This window comes from Vidua macroura, chromosome 25 (genome assembly GCF_024509145.1).
Source record: "Vidua macroura isolate BioBank_ID:100142 chromosome 25, ASM2450914v1, whole genome shotgun sequence".
Classification (NCBI taxonomy): domain Eukaryota; kingdom Metazoa; phylum Chordata; class Aves; order Passeriformes; family Viduidae; genus Vidua; species Vidua macroura.
This window is the reverse complement of record NC_071595.1, coordinates 2,430,261-2,442,591: the sequence shown is the minus strand read 5'-3', so window position 1 is coordinate 2,442,591 and position 12,331 is coordinate 2,430,261. Positions and strand designations below refer to the sequence as shown.

The 12,331-nt window shown below is 65.7% G+C and overlaps 1 protein-coding gene across 4 annotated transcripts; it reads right to left on the bottom strand.

Moving 5' to 3' along the window:
* Positions 1-3,440: 3,440 nt before the first annotated feature.
* On the bottom strand, positions 3,441-11,073 carry LOC128818938 (CYFIP-related Rac1 interactor A-like). Of its 4 annotated transcripts, XM_053998755.1 has the most exons (13): positions 10,900-11,073; positions 8,406-8,608; positions 8,178-8,262; positions 7,609-7,689; positions 5,714-5,835; positions 5,532-5,637; positions 5,219-5,355; positions 5,039-5,116; positions 4,807-4,923; positions 4,633-4,712; positions 4,412-4,538; positions 4,178-4,248; positions 3,441-4,068 (listed from the first exon to the last, which is right to left on the bottom strand). In XM_053998755.1, the coding sequence occupies exons 4-13, from the start codon at positions 7,676-7,678 to the stop codon at positions 4,005-4,007; spliced, it is 972 nt and encodes a 323-aa protein (XP_053854730.1). In that variant the 5' UTR covers positions 7,679-7,689; positions 8,178-8,262; positions 8,406-8,608; positions 10,900-11,073; the 3' UTR covers positions 3,441-4,004. The 4 variants fall into 4 exon arrangements, with proteins under 4 accessions (XP_053854730.1, XP_053854729.1, XP_053854728.1 ...); XM_053998754.1 differs by lacking the exon at positions 8,406-8,608; XM_053998753.1 differs by lacking the exons at positions 8,178-8,262; positions 8,406-8,608; positions 10,900-11,073 and adding an exon at positions 6,325-6,404 and having other exon boundaries at positions 7,609-7,694.
* Positions 11,074-12,331: the final 1,258 nt, after the last annotated feature.

The following is a 12,331-nucleotide window of genomic DNA, read 5'->3' as shown; positions in this document are numbered from 1 at the left end:
ATTAAACCTCCAGTTTGTGTTCCTCGGCGTGGAATTATTCCTGTAGTGCCCCGTGGGGCGGCTGCCTTGGGCTGTGTGATGGCGTGTGGGAGCTCGGACTGAAGGGAATGTGCAGGGAAGAGCTGGGAATTTGGCACTGGGCAGAGCTGGGCACCAGCTTTGGAATGCCGGGCACTGCGGTGTTGCTGGGTCTGTGTAGTGCCAGCTGAGCCTCTTCTCCAGCCCAGACTTGTTTGCCATCCATGCTGACTCAACCCATGGATGTGGGCTCGGCCCAGTGCTGGAGCACGTGGCCACGAGGCCGTGGAATTGTGTTCTCCCAGCCTGGATGGACCAAGTGTGAGCTGGGAATGGAGCCCCCTGTGCTGAGCTGGTTTGTGACAGACAGCTCTGAGATGTTGAGTCATCTCCCCAGGCCAGGCTGGGATCACTGGGGTAGCACTGGGAAGGAGGGCTAGGATTATCTGCTCGGGCTCCTGAGTGCAGTCAGATGTCCATACTGTTAGAGGTGGATTAAATATCCTTAATCGGTTTAATATGAACTTTGTTATCCCCATGGATTCGTGTTATTTCTCTTCCACAGTAGCCTGTTCTCTTCAGCAGCCTGAGTGGGATGGGCTGTGCTGAGCAGGGGGGGCAGGGGCTCCCAGGCCTTTTCCCCCTTGGTTCCCAGGTGTTCCAGGTGAACAGGGAGTGCCACACTTCCTTGTCCGTGCAGTGGAGGGAAGTGGAGGGAGGACACGTGCCCTGATGCTCTCAGCACCATGATACAGGTGGGTTCTCTTCCTTGGAGAGCTGTGGGCTGCCACTGAGAACTTTATTTGAGCAGAGCCAGGTAAGCATTCCTGCCGGGGGTTGCTCTCCAAAGGATGTCACTCTCGGTGTGTTGTACCTCTGCTGTTTTAAGGTCTCCAGGCAGGGACTGGGAGCTCCTGGCAGGGTCACACCAGTTCCTGGTGCTGGCAGCAGCTCCTGCTGCTCTGGGCCCTGCAGAAAGGACAAACAATGCAGGAATCGCTCGCCAGTCCCTGAGAAAGTTGTTGTGGTCTCAGGTTTCAGGCTGCTGTCAGTGCCGGGAGGTTTGGGGATGGGGAATGGCACTTCACTCCATCTGCCCTCCGCTAATCCCCAGACAAACGCGGCTCTTCCATCTGTGCAGCCGGAGCCGCCGAGCCCATCACACCAGCCACTTAATCTAAATGGCTTTGGCCAAAGATAAGGTCATTAATTACACTGGGATTAGAAAACAGGCCCGGCGTGGCTTGGCTCGCCATCAATTAAAGTCCTCGGCACCCTGGTCTGGCTGAGCATGGAGCTGAGAGCCCGAGCTGGGGGAGCTCCGTGTCCTCGCTGACCGGGCACCATCCCGGTGGCACTGCCTGTCCCCGGGGCAGTCCCCTCGCTTGGACACCGGCATTTTGACACGGTGCCGGTGTGCTCCTGCCCCAGGCCGCTGGCAGAGGCAGATCCAGGGGTCCCCCTGGCACCGTGGCAGCCCAAATCCTCGTGTCCAGCAGCGAGAGGTGCACGGGCAGCACCTCCTCATCTGCATCCCGCTGTGTGCTGCCGCCAGCAGCCCCTGCCAGGGCTCCACGCCGAGCTGCCCCTGATTGCTGCCCTCATGGGTGGCACTGTCCCCAGAGCTCTGAGCTCACGTGTCCGTGATGATCAAGGTGTTGTACGTCCCTTTTTGGTTCCCTTGTCTCACCCGGTTTTGGCTCCAAAATGCTCCGACAGGAAAAGCCTCATCCATGCAGTGCTGCCCTTTGCCAGGGTGGCATGTGCCACCTGCTCTGCCCTGAAAAGTGCCACGCTGGGGACAGTCCGGGCTGGGATGTGGCACGAATTTGGTCTCATCCCTCCCCTCACAAGCACCACAGGGGGGATGTTATGGGCTCTGTGCCAGGACCCGACCGGCACTGGGACACGGACACAGCTGCCACCTCTCCCAGCACCGGTGACCAGCTGGTGTCTGTGCCCGTGCTCACTGGTGGCTTTAAAGGATCCGGCTGTCCCCTGACTCCTGTTGGAGAGTCCCGGGTGGTGACGCTGTCCTGCCTCTTCCCAGCCCAGTTCCCACACTGCAGGGACGCTCCTCGGACGGGCCAGGGACCGTCTGGGGGACGGTGTCACCCGGGGCCACCAGCCCCTGCAGACACGCAGCAGCTGCAGCCACGCACTGAGCCGTGTCCTGGCCCCGTCCTCAGCTCCCAGGTGGGATCCTCGTGCCGTGGAGCACCGGGGGGATTTAACGGGGCCCTCGGGGTCCATTTGGGCTCAGAAGGGCTGGCTGGCACCGCTGCCATCGCAGCCCCAGTGCGTCAAAGGAACTCATGGGGAAACTGAGGCACGGCTGGGGCGTGCAGCGGCTCGGGAGCAGGGCAGGGCGCTGGGGAGCCTGTGGCCCATCCGATGCCTTGGCAGCGCTTCAGGTGGCTGTGGCAAAGCCAAATGTTGCAAGAGCCTAAAAATAAAAGGAGCTGTTGGCCGGGGTTGTGCAAGAGCGTGTCCCCGTCCCGCCCCGCGCGGGAGTTCGGCGGATTTGGCGGCAAACCCGGCCGGGCACGGCGGGATCCTGGCACCGGGCCCAGGAAATGCCAGAATCCAAAGGGCTGGGGGCTGTCCCCCCTCCCCCCCCTCCCCTCTGGGCAGCCCTGGGTCTGGGGAAGGGGTCCATGGAGGTTTGGGGACATGGGGGCTGCAGGTGGGTGGGATGGGTGTCCCTATGGTGGCACCCCGAGGAATTCCACCTCGGGGAGCCGTGGGGACACTGCCCGTGTGCCCCCCAGCACACACAGCGGGCAGTGGGGAAACTGAGGCAGAGCCTGCCAGAGCCGCCTTGCACGAAGCTCTGGGTCTGTGGTGCCACCCGTGGGGTGTCCATTGTCACCCCCCCGGACGGGCAGGGCAGAGGGGGGGCACGGTGCCCGTAGCTGCCGTGTGCCCGGCGGGAAAGGCGGCGGGAAGGAGCGGGCTGGCAGGACACCAAATCCCAGGGGACTCGGCTCTGAGCCACCCTGAGGACAGTCCTGGGGGTCCCCTGGGGGGTGACACAGACCCAGCCAAGGGCTGGCACGGCGTCCTGCCCTGCGGGGGTCTCCCCCAGCTCGGGGGGCTGCGGGTGGGGGTGCGATGCCCGGTGGGTGCCCCCAGGGCTGGCTTGGCACGGGTGGGGCCGGCGTGGCTGCGTTGTCGCGGTGTCACAGGGCCACCTGCCGGCAAAGGCACCGGTCCTGGCAGCCGGGACCGGCCTCCAGCAGCCCCAGTCCTCCCAGTCTGCACCGGGGAAGGAGGGGGTCCTGGCTGGGCTGACTCGGGGGGCACCTGGGCTGTTGTCCCTCCTGGTCACTGTGGGAGGTGGGGTTTGTCCCGCAGGTGTCACAGAGAGGCGACACGGTCCCTGGGGCGGCGCGGGATGGGACACAGCAGAGACGGCCCCGCTCCGGCCACGAACAGATTAAATGTCATTTTATTTCACACCCAAAAAAAAAAAAAATGTAGAAAAGAAGAGGTGAGTGTGGATTTAATTTCTCATATTAAAAATCTACCAGGTGAGACTGAGCCTTTTCCTCCAGAGTCAGTGCAGATCCACAGGGATACTTCTTCCTTCTCCTCCTCCTCCTCATCCTCTCCCTCCTCCTCCGCTTGGGGACCAGAATGGGGACAGGGGCACCGCCTGCCCCCTCCCCAAGGTGCCCCCGTGCCATGGGCACCCTGCTGCCAGCCCCATCAGCACTTCCCTTGCCCGGGTCTCTCCTGCCCGGCCCCGGCCCCCCCGGCGCGGTGTCCCCACGGTGCCACCCACACCTCGTGTCCAGGAGCGGGTGCTGATTTGGGGGTGGGAAGGGGGGGCGTGGCGGGGGAGGGCGGCCCGGGGCCGTCTTGATTTGCTTTTAACATTTCTGTGTATTCCTCGTTGTCCCTTTTCCCTCTGTACAAAATGAGCTGTATGGTCATGGGCGTCGGTGACACGGTGACGTGCGGCTCCGGCGGCCGCCCCGCGCTCACTGCAGCAGGGCCCGGATCTGTTTGGACGTGGTGTCGTCGTTGAGGTGCCGAGTGGTGTACCTGGACGGGGAGGGGACACAGGTCACAGCCCCCCACCTGCTCTGCTGCCACCCCACAGCGCTGCCGGGGGACGCCACCTCCCCGCTGTGTCCCCAAGCCCCCGTCTCACCTCAGAGCGTTCAGGAGCCCCTCGGTGCTGGTTGAGGGTTGGTCTTTCAAGACTTTAATGCAGCCTTTCATCTGATGGGGGCAGAGAGAGGGGCTGTGAGATCCCTGAGGTTCCCCCTTCCTCCCCATCCTCCTCCTCACTGCTCAAGCCAGGGAGAGGGACCCCGGGGATCACAGCCACTGGGGTGAGTGGCACGGCTCTGACCCCACAGCTGTGACCCCCAAGACCACTCACGTCGATCTTGGAGGTCTTGGCGAAGGCCCCCACGGGGTGGACGTGGTCGTAGAGGATGATGACGCCGACCATCACCCTCATGCAGAAGAGCAGGGTCTCGGTGTTGGTGAAGCGGCTCCGGTACTCCCTGGGCCAGGAGAGAGGCTGCCTGAGCCTGGGCGGGGTGGCAGAGGGACCCCAGGACCGGGATGTCCCCCCAAACCCCAAAGTGGGGCACTCACGGGGTCTCCAGCATCACCCTGCACACGCAGGCCATGGTGCTCAGGCAGTCGGTCGTGTCCTCGATCGGGAGGGTCTTGTTCTGAAACCCAACAGGTCCCAGCTGCTGTTTCCCCCATGTGTGGTGGCTGGAGGGGGTTTCTGCCCACCCTGAGGGTCCCCCCAGCCCTCCTCACCTCCGAAACGAACTTGGTGGTGGCATTGCTGAGTGTTTTCAGCATGGGGGTGGCCTCGGCGTAGAACAGGGACATCCTGTTGGCCATCTCGTTGTTCACCTCGCTCTCTGCATCCAGCTGGGGGGGTGTGATGGAGGTCACTGGGGTGGCTGAGCCCCCCCAAGCCATTCCCAGCCCTGTGAGCCCCTGGGGGAGGCTGCCCCTGGCCGGGGGAGCAGCAGAGTCCTCCCACCTGCAGGTTGTTGATGCGATTCCGGCTGATGGTCCGTCTGTAGTAGCTGAAGTCGTTCTGGATGGCGGGGTTGGTCATCTGAGGGGGGGACACCAGGGTTAGGGGTCCCAAGGGACTCTGCTGGCTCACAGGGTCCCGGCGTGGGGACGCCCCTCGCTGTTGCCCCGCACAGGGAGGCACCTTGAGCTCATCGAAGCTGAGGGTGAAGTGCAGGATCTCGGCAAACTGCTTGGCCAGGGCTTGCTCCCGCTCCAGGTGCTGGGTCGGGGCGTAGGGGGGGCTGGTGAGTGCCTCCAGCAGGCTCCGCAGGGCGTTCTCTGGGGACAGAGCACTCCCGGTCCCCCTCTGCACCTCCAAACCCCCGAGGGGAAACTGAGGCACAGCGCAGCATCCCGAGCTGAGTACACACTCCGGGGCCAGGACTCCCGCAGCCTCCGGGGGGGTGGGAATGCGGGATGCACGGGGAGGGATGCAGGGGAGCTCAGGCACTCACCCAGCCGCAGGGAGAACTCGTAGAAGCGTTTCAGCTTGGCGACCAGGGGGCACACGGCGCTCCAGGCGCGCTCCTGCAGCCGCAGGTCCCCGGGGTTTTGGATGGCCTGGGAGGGGAGAGCGCCAGCGGTTGCCCCAAGGCACGGAGGGTGGGCGAGCAGCGGCCGCCGGGGCTGCACCCACCTCTCGGATCTCCTGCCCGGCGCCCGTGTAGGACTGCAGCTCGGCCAGGATGGTCTGTGCCTCCTCCAGCACGGCGTTCACCTGGTTCCACACCGCCGTCTCGGCCTCCGTCGGCTGCGCATCTGCAGGGCAGCGCCCCGGGGAGAGAAACCCGGAGGGCTCTGAGCGGGGCCCGGGGCGGCGAGAGCCAGAGCGGGGTGCCAGCACCCCACGCCACGGCTCCCCCGCCGGCCCGCAGCCCTTCCTGGCCGGATTGTCCCCCTGCTCCGTTCTCCTTGCCCGAGCTCAGCTCAAGCCGTGGAGCGGGGGGCGGGTGGGGGTGAGTCCTGGCTGCCCTGTGCCCGCGGTCCTGCTCACCGCGAGGGGTCCCCGAGCAGCCCTCGGCCCCAAGAGGCTGCAAAGTGCCCCGGGGGAGAGGTGCGGAGCGACAGCCCCCGGCCACGGGTCTGGCCCCCCTCCCCGGGGACACCCCCGGATGGCAAAGGTGGGGGGAGGACGTCTGGGATGGGCGCGATGCGATGGGCGACGGGGGACAAAGAACTCAAAATGGTGTGGATGTGGAACTCAGGATAAGTACGAAACAAAAACGGAAAATAAAAATCCCATCTCACTTTCAAAGTCAAGGAAAAAATTAGGGCCTTGGTCAAGTTCGTTATAAGTCAACACTTTTAGAAGGTTCCCCATGTGAAACCTGCAAGAGAAGAAACAAGAGGAAAAAAGCATGATGGTGAGGTGGAGCCCGGGGAAGAGGTGCTGGGCTGCGGGCAGCGGCGGTGGCCGGAGCCCCGTCCTCCCCCCGCTGCTCCCCGGGGGCTCGGGGGGCTCCGGGGGTGACGCCGCGGCTGCTCCCGGCCCCGGGTGCAGCCTCTTCCCCCCCGATGGTGATGAGCGCTGGCGGATGGGGTGATGGAGAGGGAGGAGCGAAGGGAGGAGAAGCCGCCGGGAAGTCCCTGAAGTCCCTGGAGTCTTGGCTACAGCCAAACCCCTACTCTAGTGCAGAGCCAGCCCCGAAATGAGGGGTCCTGGGGAGCCCCCAGAACTGTGCCAGGGGGCTGTGGAGGGGACTGGAGGCAGGAGAGGTTTGTGCCGCCTCAAAGGAGCCAGGAGGAGCAGGAAGGTCCCTCGCCGTGGGAGTGGGGGGCTGTGTGACCCCAGCCCTGGGTATTTTGGGGGGTCCCGGAGTCAGAGGTGGTGTGGGGAGCTGTGCACGTCCTGTCCCCCGCTGGGGATGGAACTGGGGCAGGGGCTGGGGCGAGCAGATGCCACTGCACTCTTCTCACTCTCCTCACTCCTGCTCTGAGCTGTGCCCTGGGAGGAATTGCGGGAGGGGGAGCCGGGAGAGCCCTGGGGCTGTGCCCGGCCTGGCATCCTGTCACAATGGCCACCGTGTCCTGTACCCCCCGTGTCCAGCCTGGGGGGCCGAGAGCTGTCCTTTCCTGGCCCTTAGCCCAGATCCATGGGAAGCTGAGGCAGATCCCTGCTCCCCATCCCTCGGTGCAGGCTGCAGCCACCGCACTGACCTTCCCCAGCAGCGCAGGTGGCACGGATCATTCCCTCCTCCTTTCCCAGCCTGCAGGCTGTCCCTGTCCTGGCGGTGTCACCAGATATGCCACACGGCCACCAGTGCCGTCAGCTAACAGCAGTGGGTGTGTGCCTGAGGTGGTCCCGGGCCAGGTCCTGCTGCATCCCACCACTCTGCCAGGACATCTGCCCCACTCTTTGAGGGATGGGGCATCTCCTGGGGTCCCGGTCCCCTGACCCATTTTGGAGACTTTTTCAGTCAGCTGGGGACACGGGGCTGCTCAGGGACACTGTGCCTGTCCCCATCCTCTGGACAGCAGCTGCGGTGGCAGCCCTGGCGCCCTCCCCATGCCCACCCTGCTCATGGGACTTACTTTCAAAATCCAGGAAAAAATGAGGACAGTTTTCTAAATCTTTGCCCAATACCTTTATCAGGTTGCCCATGGCCAGCAGACCTGAGCGAGAGAAACAGAACAGAGTGGAACAGCACCGGTGCCACCAGCCAGACACCCTGGCACCCCCGAGCCCCCAAGGGCCTCCACCACGGCACCTCCCTGTGCCCACCCTGATCCCTCCTGGCTGGGCACGCAGCTGTGAGCATTCCCTGGAATGTGACAGCTCTCCCAGCACTTCTGCCAGTTCCAGAGGTGGGAAGGGAAGAGGGCTGAGGGTCTGGGAGCCTTGTGCTCCTGGGGCACCCCTGGCCAGGCTGCCACCCCTGAGACACCCCAGTTCCCCAACCCTGGCATCCACAAGGGATGGGGGGCAGCCCCAGGTGACCCCCATGGTGTCATGCCATTCCCCTGGGTTATGGGGCTTGGGCATCCCCCATGGACAGGGGAAGACCCCAAGTGGGAATTGTGCCCCACAGACCCGGTTTGGGGGTCTGGTGCCTGCACCAGAGCATCCCACCCACCCCACGGCCGTGCCCTCAGGTCCTTACCTCAGTGCCTGGTGTGGCAGCGGTGGCTACGGCAGGAGCAGGGGCTGTGCCACCCGCCTGCCTCACTTCATGGGCCGGCGGGGACCTGTGGGCAGGAGGGCAAGAGGGTCAGGGCACCCCACTGACCCTGCCCTGGGGACCCATGGGTGGGTGACCCGGAGGGGAAGCACGGTGGGACACTGGATCTCCCCTCCATCTCGTGTTGCCCCCAGCCTTCGCCTTATTTACCTTGATTATTTTTTACTGCCACCAGGAGCTCAGCAGGCATCGGGCTGAGCATCCCCATCCCTCTTCACCCCTTGTGGGACCTGCTGCAGCTTGGGGATAACCCCAGAGTGGAGCCATCTGTGCCCATCTCTCCTTGGAGAGGCCAAGATCCCCAGGGATAACTTTCCCAGCTCCAGTGGTTGGGTTTTGCTCTTTCCTGAGCGCTGTGTGAAGATCCCTTTATGCCGCCAATGAGCCACAACCCAAATCCTGCAGGCAACGGGATGCTCCCCCAGTTCCCTGCATCCCACCTCTCCTACAGGGATGTGGGGGGGTCAGGACTGGCCCCACGGTGTCAGCAGGCAGGGGGAAGCAGCCGGGGGATCAGCAGGTCATAATTAAGCGCTTGGGTTTAATTAATGAGGCTGGGGAAGGGGAGAGGGAGAGCTGGAGCAGCAGGGGAGGGATGGGGTGGCTTCGTGCCTGGAATGGGGTTGTGACCCCCCCCAGCCCAGAGCTCCCCACTCAGCCCCAGCACAGACCCTTGGCATCAACAGTGAGGGCTTTGCCTTCCTCCTCCTCTTCCTCCTCCCAGGGCCAGTAAGTGGTGGCTTTGCACTGGGGCTGCACAAGCCCTAAATGCAGCTGTTTTTTGGGGTAACTGGGGTACACCGAACACACTCAGAGCTGCTGTGGTGCAGTGATCCCGAGGTTCATCCTGCTGAGCACTGGGGTGTTTTGGAAGGGTGATGGGGGGGGGGGGGGTCCCTGGGGTGTTGGGGGGGTCCCTGGGGTGCCAGGGGGATAGCTGGGTGCTGGGGGGGTCCCTGGGTGCTGGGGCAGTCGGTGGGGTGGGAGATCGGCACCTGCTCTGCTCTGGTACTGGCACACAGGCTGTGACGAGGGTGTGGGCATCCTTGTGCCCGTGCCACCGTTGTCCTTGACGGGCAGCTTGGGGCTGGGATTTGTCGCTGCTGAACTCTGCCTGTGCCCAGGGAAGGGGCACGGATGGGTTCCCAGTGCGAGGACACCCTGGGGTGACTCCAGAGCCGTGGTGCAGGGGTTTGGTGCCAGGTGCTGGTTTGGGGATTGCTGCAGCCCCTTGGGCTGGGGAGCGGCTCCGCTTGGGGTTCAGCCCTTGTTTTATGCCTTTTCTTTGGTCCCAGGTGCTTACACCCCCCGGTGACACTTGGTCTGGGGGGACAGCACATCCCTCCCAGGGGGGCTGTGAGGGAGGGCGAGGGGCTCCCCCCACTGCTGAACTGGGGGAACTGTGCGCCCCAAATCCGCTGGGAGAGTCACCCCCAAACCAGCAGTGCTCACAGAGGAACGTGCTGACACAGGAGGGCTGGGAACAGCAGGCTCCCTGTCCCCAGCCACACCCGAGGTGGCCCCGGGTTCTGTCCCTCCCTGCGGTGGCCTCGTTGCACCTCAGCCCTGCTCCAGAACCTGCACCTCTTCCTGCAGCGCCGCCTCTCCCTGCTGCCCACGAGCACCCTGCCCCATGGGGACCCACGGCGGGTGTCACCTCCATGGGGACAACCCAGCCGATGGGGTGAACCCCCACTCCTGCTCCAGGCAGGACCAAATCCTGCGTCCAGGAGCATCCCTCTCCCGAGCCGGCAGTGCCCGGGCTGGCCACGCCGGAGGGGCAGCGACGCCCCCGGGCTCAGGCCGGTTTGGGGCTGTGCCCCTTTTGCTGCCGGCGCAGCATCGCCCTGGGCACCGCAGCCTGGTGCAGCGCCGCAGCCCCGGCCGGGGGCTGCCTGCCCCTTCCCCTTGACCTGGCGCCGCTCCCCGCAGCCCCCCGCCCGCCGGGTGCCCGCCGGGTGCCCGCTGGGTGCCCCCCGCCGCCGTTGCCCCCCTGCCGCTGCCCCCCGCCCATGGCCGCGCCGGCACCGCCGCAGCCGCTGCAGGGTCGGGCGCGCGGTGCCTGAAGGATTTTCCATGGGGGGCACAGCTTATCCTGGGAATCGGGGTGCCGGGGCCAGATCCCACCCCAGGATCAACCGGGGCACCCCCAGCCCTGAGCAGGGTGGAGTTGGGGGTCTCGGCGCGTTGACCCCCCCCCCCCCGGTTTGGGGAGCTCCCTGGCCGGCGGCATGTGTGAGCCCCCCATGGGGCTGAGCCCCCCTCGAGTGGGGCCGGGGGGTGCAGGGGGCTCCCCCGTGCCTGGCTGCGGCTGCGGCTGAGCAGCCGGATTTACCGCAGGGCTGCCGGGAGCCGAGCCGCAGCACCCGCCGGCGCGGGCGGGCACCCACCCGTGCGCCCGCACCCACCCGGGGCCACCGCGGGGCTGCAGCAGCCCCAGGAGGGGCGAACCCACCCCAGCATCGCCCACCCCACCAGCACCCAGCCCAGCACCCCCGGTCCGGCCAGCACCGCGCCGGGGGTGCAAAGAGGAGAGAGGGGCGGCTGCGAGGGGCTGCTGGCGGGGTCCCGGGGGGACACCCCTCGCCCTGCTCTCAGGCCTGGTGGCAGCCCTGTCCCCGCGGCCGCGGCGGCCCGCGCTCACCGTGGCGGTGGGAGCCCGCGGCGTGGGCAGGCGGTGGCGGCGGCCGGGAGTCTGCGGATGCTGGCGAGCGCGGGGTGCGGGGACGAGCCGCCCGCCGTGTGCGTGAGCCGCCCTGCGCCAGCTGCCGAATGCACCACAAAGACCACCATAGCCCCCCGGCCCCCCCACGCCACTGGTGACGGTGACGTCTCAAGTGTGAGGGAGACGGGGATGCTTAACCCCCTGCGTGCCGGCCGGCAAAGCTCTGCGGCCTGGCGGGGAGAGAGCTCTGGCTGCCGCTCCCTGGGTTTGGGGACATCGAGAAGGTCGCCCCCACCCCCGTCAGAGCCAGCCCCAGCTCCCGGCAGGGCGAGGGGAAACCCAGATATTCCTTTGCTGCTGCCCCAGCCCATGGGTGGCACCGCTTCCCCCGGTCCCCTCTCGGGGGAGGGGGACAAGCACCGACCCCACCTGGTGCCACCGCAGCGAGGACAAACCAGACCCACGTGCCGGAACCCCTGTTTTGGGCAGGCAGCACCCTATGTGCCTCATCAGCTCCCCCAGGACGGGGCAAAAGGGGTTTGGGTGGCATGAACCAGCCCAGAGCTGCTCCCGCAGGGGTGATGTAGGAGGAAGGGAACCCCAAAATTGGGCTATTTCTGCTTTTCTACCCCGACTCCCCTCTTTTCCCAGGCCAGCGCTGACAGTGGGGACAATAAAAGGGACCCCCCCCCTACAGTGTTAGGGTCACCCCAGGTCCAGCTTGCCCAGTGGCACCCAGAGCTGTCCCTCAGGGACACGGGGTGCGTGACAGCAGCTCCTCACCCCTTTACAGCGGCTTTTGTGCTGGGGGGGTCTCAGAGGGGCTGGCTGAGCCACCAGTGCCCCGAGCACCGGCAGTGTCACCGCTGGGTGACCTGGCAGTGCAGAGGGACAAGAGCTGTCGGGATTCTGGGATAAGCGGCCGTGACTCCTGCTCCCCAAGCCCCCCGCAGTTTGTGGGGGGCTGACCCGGCTGCAGCAGCCCGAGGCAGAGGGGGCTGCGGGGTCGTCCCCGTCGGGCGCAGCCCCCCGGGCCGTGCTGCTGCAGCCCGTAGCCGCTGGGGGAAGCTGCAGCCCTTTGCATTCCTTGGAGCCGCTGGCTAGGGAGGTTTTCAGGAATCGGCAGCGCCCTGGCAGCTCTGCGCCCCGGGGGTGGGTGTTGGGGGACTGCTGCAGGAGTGGGGAGGGAAAGGCTGTGGCGGAGCCAGCGCTGCCTGCACAGCGATGTCCCTCCCCAGACACGCTGTTGTCCCCTCTGCAAACCCAGGGCCAATATCCCACTCGAACCTGGGCTCATGCAGGTTTGGGGGTGCCTCTCTCTGGGTGCTGGGCTCAGCTGGGTGCTCCAGCGGGTGCTCTGCCGGTGTGGTCAGCCCTCCATGACCCCCAGGCATCATCCCAGCACCACGGC

Bases quoted from the DNA above. Each gene is read 5' to 3' on its own strand.
- LOC128818938 (XM_053998752.1), bottom strand. From the start codon at position 6,436: ATGCTTTTTTCCTCTTGTTTCTTCTCTTGCAGGTTTCACATGGGGAAC. The intron at 5,638-5,713 runs GTGGGTGCAGCC...CTCCCCTCCCAG, and splicing joins CCGGGCAGGAGATCCGAGAG to GCCATCCAAAACCCCGGGGA. The intron at 4,713-4,806 runs GTGAGGAGGGCT...GTTGGGTTTCAG, and splicing joins CCACCAAGTTCGTTTCGGAG to AACAAGACCCTCCCGATCGA.